The sequence below is a fragment of the Mustela lutreola genome, chromosome 15, assembly GCF_030435805.1.
Source record: "Mustela lutreola isolate mMusLut2 chromosome 15, mMusLut2.pri, whole genome shotgun sequence".
NCBI lineage: Eukaryota > Metazoa > Chordata > Mammalia > Carnivora > Mustelidae > Mustela > Mustela lutreola.
Window position 1 is genome coordinate 5,152,345 of NC_081304.1, and position 8,176 is coordinate 5,160,520.

At 63.2% G+C, this 8,176-nt stretch overlaps 2 protein-coding genes across 3 annotated transcripts; both read right to left on the reverse strand.

Moving 5' to 3' along the window:
* Window positions 1–394: 394 nt before the first annotated feature.
* Window positions 395–3,863, reverse strand: ZACN (zinc activated ion channel). The gene is made up of 9 exons (XM_059150354.1): window positions 3,638–3,863; window positions 3,433–3,557; window positions 3,242–3,286; window positions 2,993–3,099; window positions 2,621–2,790; window positions 1,768–1,892; window positions 1,429–1,639; window positions 1,168–1,317; window positions 395–746 (listed from the first exon to the last, which is right to left on the reverse strand). Exons 1-9 carry the CDS (start codon window positions 3,747–3,749, stop codon window positions 559–561), a joined length of 1,233 nt encoding a protein of 410 aa, XP_059006337.1. The 5' UTR covers window positions 3,750–3,863; the 3' UTR covers window positions 395–558.
* A 1,288-nt stretch (window positions 3,864–5,151) lies between these two features.
* GALR2 (galanin receptor 2) lies at window positions 5,152–7,853 on the reverse strand. Of its 2 annotated transcripts, none has more exons than XM_059150325.1 (2): window positions 7,358–7,853; window positions 5,152–6,045 (listed from the first exon to the last, which is right to left on the reverse strand). In XM_059150325.1, exons 1-2 carry the CDS (start codon window positions 7,723–7,725, stop codon window positions 5,250–5,252), a joined length of 1,164 nt encoding a protein of 387 aa, XP_059006308.1. In that variant the 5' UTR covers window positions 7,726–7,853; the 3' UTR covers window positions 5,152–5,249. The 2 variants fall into 2 exon arrangements, with proteins under 2 accessions (XP_059006308.1, XP_059006309.1); XM_059150326.1 differs by lacking the exon at window positions 7,358–7,853 and adding an exon at window positions 6,135–6,507.
* Window positions 7,854–8,176: the final 323 nt, after the last annotated feature.

An 8,176-nucleotide genomic window follows, 5' to 3' on the forward strand; every position in this document is an offset into this window, starting at 1 on the left:
GAAAAAGCAAGCAGGATTAATCTGCTCATGGATTGAGTGCAGAAAATGTATTCCCCGTCACCCGTGGGCCTGAAAATCCGGGGTGTTCTGCTTCCCACGCATCCCCCAGGTGCTGGAGCAGGAGTGCCTCTCCCTGCGCCTCCGGGTTCCCGCACACTGCAAAAAGAATTCTGAGAAGCTCTGGCCACCCTGCATGGCCTGACCCCGGCCCCTGTCTCCTGGTGCCCAGTGCCCCGCGGGGCCCAAGGCCGAGCAACCGTAGTTGCAGAAATGGGGGTCACATCACTAGTGCACAGTGGTAGGTGACAAGTTCAAGAGTGTAGTGGGGATTGGACGCAAAGTGGCGGCCCCACCGACTTAGGACAAGAGTGAGCAGCTGAGCCCAGCAAAGATAGACCCTTGAGGGTAACGGGTTTATTTCACACTCTGCTTGCCTGCGATCAGAAGGAAGAACTCGGGGTGGCCTGGGATCCTCCGGGCTTAGGGAAGAGAGTCATCCTTCCTCCCCCTCTCTCCAGAGGCCCTGTCATGGGTCTCTGCAGCCCCGGGCCGGCCCTTCTACAGCCTGGGCTGCCCGCCGTGGGGTATGACCTCGCCAGGGGCTGGCTCAGACTTGCACGTCGCCCACATCCAGAATCCAATGAAGGAGAATTGGCTACATGCTATGCCCACCACATAGGCCAGGAAGAAGATGCGGTCCACGGCCTCGGGCCAGCTCCTCCTCGGCCCGTTCACTCCGGGAGCTTCTGGTGGGGCAAGAGGCAGGCAGGTTTTCAGGACTCACCCAGCCTGCTGGCCCAGAGCAGGAGGGCAAACCCTGGGGACTGTCAGCCCATATCTCTCCCTTTCTTCGATTTACAACCGATGAATGTTGGGGTCTGGCCCATTTCAGGCCACCTGGAGCTGAAGAAGCACCCCTGTAGAGAGGCTGCGAGGGGTATAGGTTATCTCTGGGAGTTTGAGGTCACCTGGGCCCTTAGGGAAGCTATCCTGGCTTCCTGCTCCATACCTGGGTCTTCCAAGGACAGACCCGGGAGCCTGCAGAGTGAAGGCAGGGAGCCCCAGCCTAGGGATCCCCGGTCTCAGCCCTTAGTGGGCAGCCTGCCAGCTATGCTCCTGGCCTTATTCCTCCCTCTACCCCTGCTCCGGGCAGGGGTCCCTGCCCACCTTCAGGATGTGGCCCTGGGTCCTCCCCTCTCGGGGCTGGGCCAGGGCTGCTCTGGGCTCTGTGGTTGCCCCGGGCCAGCAGCGCAGCCAGCAGCACAGTCTCCATGGTGCTGGTGAAAAGCAGCAGCAGAAGCACAGTGAAGTAGTAAACTGCGGGCGGTGGGGGGGAGGTCAGGGCCAGGCCTGTACCCCTTGTGCCCCAGGAGCTCAGCAGAGCAACCCCACACACACACAGGGCCAGGTGAGGGGGGCAAGGCTTACTGAGCAGTGGGTTGCAGGAGGAGGAGCTGGGCAGGGCCTGCACCAGGGAGGAGTGGAAGACAAGGTAGCCCAGGAGCAGGGTCACCTTGTAGGCGATGCGCTCGGTGGCCCGGAGGGGCAGCAGCCCCCCACACATGTCCGCCAACAGCAGCGCCTCCCCAGGGACCAGCAGAGCTATGATGGCCTTCAGCGCTGTGTTCTGCAGGCGCAACTGGAAGGAAGACCGGGCTTTTGGAGGGCGCACGGGGTCTGGGAGGCTAAAAGGCGGCACTGTGGCCTCTGACCACAGCTTCCTGCCCCCCCCCCCAACCAGCTCTCTGTCAGCCACGCCAGGCTCACCGTCACCTGGAAGCAGGGCACCAGCTGCTGGGGTGGGACCTGGGTCTTCAAGTCCCGAACGACGTATTCCCTCTTGACACTCACGATCTCGTTCACTGCATGGGCCCGGAACTCCAGCTCTAGCACTGGAAGGAGGCAGGGGAGAGTGGGGAAGGGGGAAAGAGGCAGCCCCGGCCCCTCCCTCCTCTCTTTCTGGGGGTATGCGCCAGGGACTAGCCGGCATCCAGGGCTGGTGGAGACTTCTGACGGTGGCTGGAGGCCGACCAGGAGGTGAACACACTCTGTGTGCGGGCTGGGCACCCCCCACATCCTCTCCAGCCAGGGGAAGGGCCTTCTCAGATTCAGAGGTGAATTTTCATTGTGCAACTAAATGCACTTGGCCCCACTTCTTGGAGGGGGACGTGGTCTGGACTCCACCAGTGTATCTGCTCACACCTTCCATGTTAGCCTCAGGGGGCGGCAGCTGCAGTATTTCCCAGGGGAGAGGGATGTGAGGCAAGGGTGGGGGTTCTGGCCCCGAGCTGGACGGCACCGGTGGATCTGCGGGCTAGTTACTGGGTGGGTGCAGCAGCCTCGGGCTCTGGACTTGACACAAGCGGCCCAGCTGTTGAGGGCAGCTGCTGTGGGGGGGCCACAGCCCGGAGCAGGGGAGAGCTGGGAAGCGGGCCGCTGTTTGAGAGGCGCACGGAAGAAGTGTGCTGTCTGCTCTAGGATATCTCCAGCTCCCCTAAGCCTAGGGTGGACCGGTGTGAACACAGGCCGGCTGCCCCCATGTCCTGTCCACTGGACGCCAGAGGTTTCCCCTCCTCTCCCCTCCCCTCCCCGCCACCCCCAGCTCCTGCCCTGTCAGCACCAGTGTTGCTGAAAGCATAGAAGCTGAGGTTGCAGTCGCTCTGGTCCCTGGGGAAGTGGAGGAGTTCAAAGTCGCAGTTGGTCTCCGTGGTGAGGGCCAAATACAGGTCGACATGTCCGTCGGGGTCCACTCGGGCCCGCGGGCTCTGGTCCTGCCAGTCCACCCAAAGCCTGTTGGTGAGGGGAGATAGCGCAGCTGGAGGCTTGGTCATTTCTCAGAAGGGGAGGTAGGGGAGACCCCAGCCTGGCCCAGCGGCCCTCTCCTGCCATCCCGGTTCCAGGAGGGTGAGGGGGACAGAGGCAGGGGGTGTGCCTGTGGTCTGGGGGCCACCAGGGAGGGGCCTCCTGGCCTGAGAACTCCCGCCCCACTTACGCCTCCTGAACAGTGAGTCCCGGAGTCCAGAGTGAGTCCCAGGGCAGTGTGACGGCATGCCGTGGGTGGACACTTGTGTTCCAGGCCAAGCGAGTGTCCAGCCAGGACTGGGGACATAAAGAAGCCGCTAAACCTCCCGCTCCCATATATATACAAGCCACTTGGCTTGGCTTTGATGAAGACCCGCACTTCTGAGCTGGACAAAGAGAAGGTTCTCCCATCCCAGTTTCCCTGCCCCCCGGTACTCACCAGCCGAAGCAGCAGCGTGGAGGACACTGTGTACCTCAGGATGTCCTGAGGGAGGGGGCAGTGTGTCACCCGGGGGTCAGCGCTATGGGACAAGAGAAAGCAGGAGCCCCCACCACTGGCTGGGGCTGTCCTGGCCCATCCCCAACTCAGCGCCTGGGCCCTGCTTCCCTCCATGGCCAGAGGACACTTACCACGTTAAATACATTGGACACGAACACTTGCACGTCCACGAGCAGGGGTGCACTCCCATTGTTTGGAATCTGGATGGTTTCCTGAACCTCCTGGGGCCAGCTGAAGTCGAAGAAGGATGGCCAGGCTGAAGGAGGTCAAGGTCATTTGGGTGCGTCCCCTGGGATCCAAATCCCAAAGCTTAAGGACTTTACACTCTCCACCTACCAACTGTTGGCGAGCGAAAGCCACGCCCTTGGACCAAGGGTCCCCTGGAGCTGAGCCTAAGGAAGGCCGAATGGAGCAGCAGGAGCTGCAAAGCCATGGTCAGTGGCTGCATGGAAGGCTGAATGGAGCCGCAGAGCCCAAACTGCTGCCTCAGTTCCAGCTGCTTCTCTGGGAGACTGGGCAGTTAGGGGCAGGTGCCCTGTGCAAGGCTCTGGGCCCTTGGAGCTGGCGTCCCACCCCGGGTTCCGCAAACACCTGAAGACAAAGCACAGGACCCAGCCCTGCCCACCCTGCACCTGCCTAGGCTTCCCTGCCCCGCTCCATTTCCACCACCTGGAATCTGCCCCTTTCAAAGACTGCCAAGAGGACCGGGCAGGCACAGATTCCACCCCTCCAACACACACACACACACACACACACACACACACACACACCTTTCCCCAGTCCTTCTGATCTGGGCAGATGCCACAGGGCTTCCTGTGTTTCTGTAGCGGGTCTCTACATGATTAAATAGTCAAGCCCTTGCTTAAGTGCCCTGCTCTCAACGTCGTGAGGTCTGTACGCCTTTGAGAGTTTTCCTGCCTCCCCTCAAACACTGAACTGATTCCACGCAAAAAGCCTTGAAAGGCTCAAGAACTCCAGGAGTGGGACAAACCTAGGGCAGGGTAGAGGCTAGCTCAGGAGCAGAGCCCTGTAGCATTCTCCCTCCAGCCTAGTGGTGACTTAGAACGGCTCCTGGGGGCCCTGGTGGAGGACTGGTGGGGGAGGGGGCGACTTTCCTGGCCCTTTGGAAATGCAGACCTGACCCCACATAGCTGAAGCCAGAGAAGGAAACCTCAAGGCCCAAAGTGGGTGGGCACGGATTGGGCTGGGGACACTCAGAAGGGGCCCCAGAGAGCTGGGAGCAGGGAGGGACCCGCCACTTGCTGGCACATCAGTGTTCCTGGGAACACACATAGTGTCTGCGCTTGGCCATCAACCCACTTATCGGGGCACTTAAACACTCCGCCTGCCTTTGTCCCATAGGTGGCTACTGGTTCGGTGATCTACAAATTCCCTGCGCCGGGGTGGGGGGGGGGCGGCTGGGTGGCTCAGTGGGTTAAGCCTCTGCCTTCAGCTCTGGTCCTGGGATTAAGCCCCTCATCGGGGCTCTTTGCTCAGCAGGGAGCCTGCTTCTCCCCCTCTCTCTGCCTGCTGCTCTGCCTACTTGTGATCTCTCTGTCAAATAAAATGTTTTAAAAAAATAAAATGAAAAACAAAAACAGGAGAAAAACAAATGCCGAGTGCTTCTGGATGGCCACTGCGGGGGTCCTGGGCCATCCTGCTCTTCCCCCTCTCAGGGATTTCTACGGGGACTTTCACTTGGCTGCCTTCCATGCGGGCCACCCTCCCTCCCCGTGGATCAGCAAAGCACCGTGCACCCATCCAACCGGAGCTCCCCCGTGAAGTCCCAGAGGCTTCAGACCACGGAGCCTCATAAGATATGCCAAGACACAGCGCCTGACTGCATGGGAAAAATTTTGCGTATTTTATTAACAGATGAGATTCCTTCCCAGATCCCCGACCTCTCTCTCCAATCCTTTGAACACCAGAGCATACTCTCCAAGTGTCCTCAGGTCGTATTAACTGTCGGGATGCCGCTGGAGGCATTTTGGTCCCGCCAGGACGGGCCGGGTACCAGGCTCAAGGCCGGGCTGCTGAGAGTCGCCAGCACAGGGGCGGAGGTCCCGGCCGCCTCGCTCACGTGTGTCAGGTCCGTGGACTCGCGCTCCAGCACGCTGCTGCCGCGGGTGCCCGGCGCCGCGATGCACACGCGGCCCGAGGCTCTGCGCGGGGCACGGCGCAGCAGACCCGCGCAGATCTTGCGGAAGCCCTTGCGGAAGTGCTTGGAGACCAGCGCGTAGACGATGGGGTTGACACAGGAGTTGGCGTAGGAGACCAGGTGCGAGAGGATGCGCAGCGCGTAGGTGGCGGGCGTAAGCGGGAAGCGGCCGAACCACACACACAGGATAAGCGCGTGGTGGGGCATCCAACAGAGGCAGAAGAGCGCAGCCACGATGATGATCATGCGCGTCACCTTGCGCTTGGCGCGCCGGGCGCTGGAGCCGGCGGCCACCGGGTCAACGGCGCGCCAGAGGTAGCGCAGGGTGCGCGCGTAGGTCAGGCCGAGCACCAGCATGGGCAGCAGGTAGCTGAAGACAAAGGTGCAGAGGTCCATGGCGCGGCGGCGCGGCGCGCTCCACGCCGGGTGGCACACTGTCAGGTTGGCCAACTGCGACTGGCGGTAGTAACTCAGGTAGGGCCCGGAGAAGAGCAGCGACAGCCCCCAGATGAGCCCGATGGCAGCCCCGGCGTTGCGAGGCGTGCGCAGCTCGCGGGAGTGCAGCGGGTAGCGGATGGCCAGATACCTGTGGGTCGGGCCGGGAAGGGAGACGGGTGAACAGAACAGGTGGATTCGCGGGGGTAGGGCCGGACCCTTACACCTCGAAGCCCTCACCCTCTCTCCAGGAAGGTCCCTAGCGCACGGCCGCACAGCACTCGCCGGTCGCATGGCACTCGCCGGGAGCTGCTTTGAGATGTGGGGCGGGACCGGGCAGCAGGAAGGACGAAGCGGGCGTGTAGGCCACTCATCTGCTCCATGACCACAGTCACACTGCACCCGGCAAGGCACCCCGAGGCTGAACCGGCCTCGGAGTTCCGGGAGGCTGCGATTACCCAGCAGTGACGGTGCCGGGAGACGTAGGTCCCAGGCGCCTCGAGGCTGTAGCGGACAGCCTGGAGACATCGCCAGGTACCGCGAGGGAATTGCTTAGAGGAGCCGCCGCTCTATGGGTCCCACCAGCGCTCTCGGAACCGACACACTCCGCGCTCAGTGGAACCGCGGGGTATGTGAGGGAGGTGGCCTCACCTCGCTGCCTGTCCAGGGGAGGTCAGGAGGACGTGGGGGTAGAAGGGGCCCGGGATGATACCAGAGTCAGTCCCAGATTTCCTCCCCAGGAATCATCCGGGAGCTTCCAAGCTCCAACGGGGACGATAAAGAAGACCCTCTGGACCTCGCCTCTCCCTTGGCCTGAAGGTGGGGGGCAAGGGGGGTGGGGGTCTAGGGACCCTCGGACGTGTTCGCTTGAACTTTGGTGTGGGCTCCTGCGAAGGACCCAAATTCCGCAATCCGGACCAGAGACGACTGCGCGGAGCCACGAGCAAACCGTGGACTGGATGGAGGCTAGCGAGGTGGAGGCGCCTGAGTTTGACGCCCGGAGACAGACCGTTGGCTCCGCGCACACGATTACAGGCTGGGAGACTCTGAATGAGTCGCTTCTGAACTCGATCTCATCTGTAAATTGGGCACAGTAATCCCTCCCACCCCGGCCTCACAGGGGCACCGGACTCAAGCGAGACGAAGCACGCAAAACCGCAATGTGCCCAGAAACGCCGCGCTTGGTCGGGCACCGGCGGCGCCGGAGAGCCGAGGTCTGCAGCGTGGAGCCCGAGGACACACCTAACGGAGGGACACCGCAGTCGCCTATTCTTATTCCTCTTTCCTTCTCCACTCCTGATTGTCTTTCACTCTCTCCCAGTCCCTTTGCCTTCTTCGTGTCCTTTTTTTACTCTCTGCGCGCCCCCCCTTGAGCCTCGAGTCCCGCCTCTCTTCTCCAGCCCCTACCTGGGTGCCCGACCACCCCCGCTCCCGCCCCAGGGGCCGCCACGGCGCCCGCTCACCTGTCCAGGGAGACCGCGGCCAGCGTGAAGCTGCTGGCGTACATGGTGAGGAAGATGAGGAAATGCACAGCCTTGCAGAGCAGCGAGCCGAACACCCAGCCGTCCAGGGTGTAGATGGTGGCCTGGAAGGGCACGCAGCACACGATGAAGCACAGGTCGGCCACGCCCAGGTTGAGGATGAACAGGTTGGTGGTGCTCACCGCCTGGCCGCCGCGCAGCAGCACGGCCAGCACCAGCGCGTTGCCCACGGTGCCCACCAAGAAGATGAGCGCGAACAGCATAGGCACGATAACGGCCTCGGGCTGCCAGCTGTCCCTGCCGCCCGCCTCACTCGCGTCCTCGGCCCCGGGGCCACCCGAGCCATTCATGGCGGCCCCGACCCCGAGGCTGCCCGGGCTCCTGGCGCCGTCTGAGTTCTGGCGAGCGCAGAGCTCCGGCGGCTCCAGCCGCTGCAGCGCCCCGCGCGAGTCGCCGGAGCTGCGGGCGGAGCGAGTCTCTCCTGGCTGGGGCGGGAGGTGGGGGTGCGCCGGGGTCAGGGGGAGGAGCGAGCAGCCGGAGGGGTGGGATGGGCCCCCGCAGCAGCCGGCCGCGCGGGGGGGGGGGGAGGGCTGTGCGGTGGCCCACGCCGGGGACAGGGGCCGCGCTGGTGCCGGCTTCTCCGCCCGCCCGCGTCGTCCACGCGCTCCAGCCCCCGGAGCTGGTCTGTGCCGCGCTGCAGAGCGGCGAACCGACCTCCGGGCTGAACGCGGGAGTGGCGGGGGGACCGACCCCTGGGGCCTGAGTGTGCGCTGGAGAGCCGGGAGCGCCCGCCTGGGACCG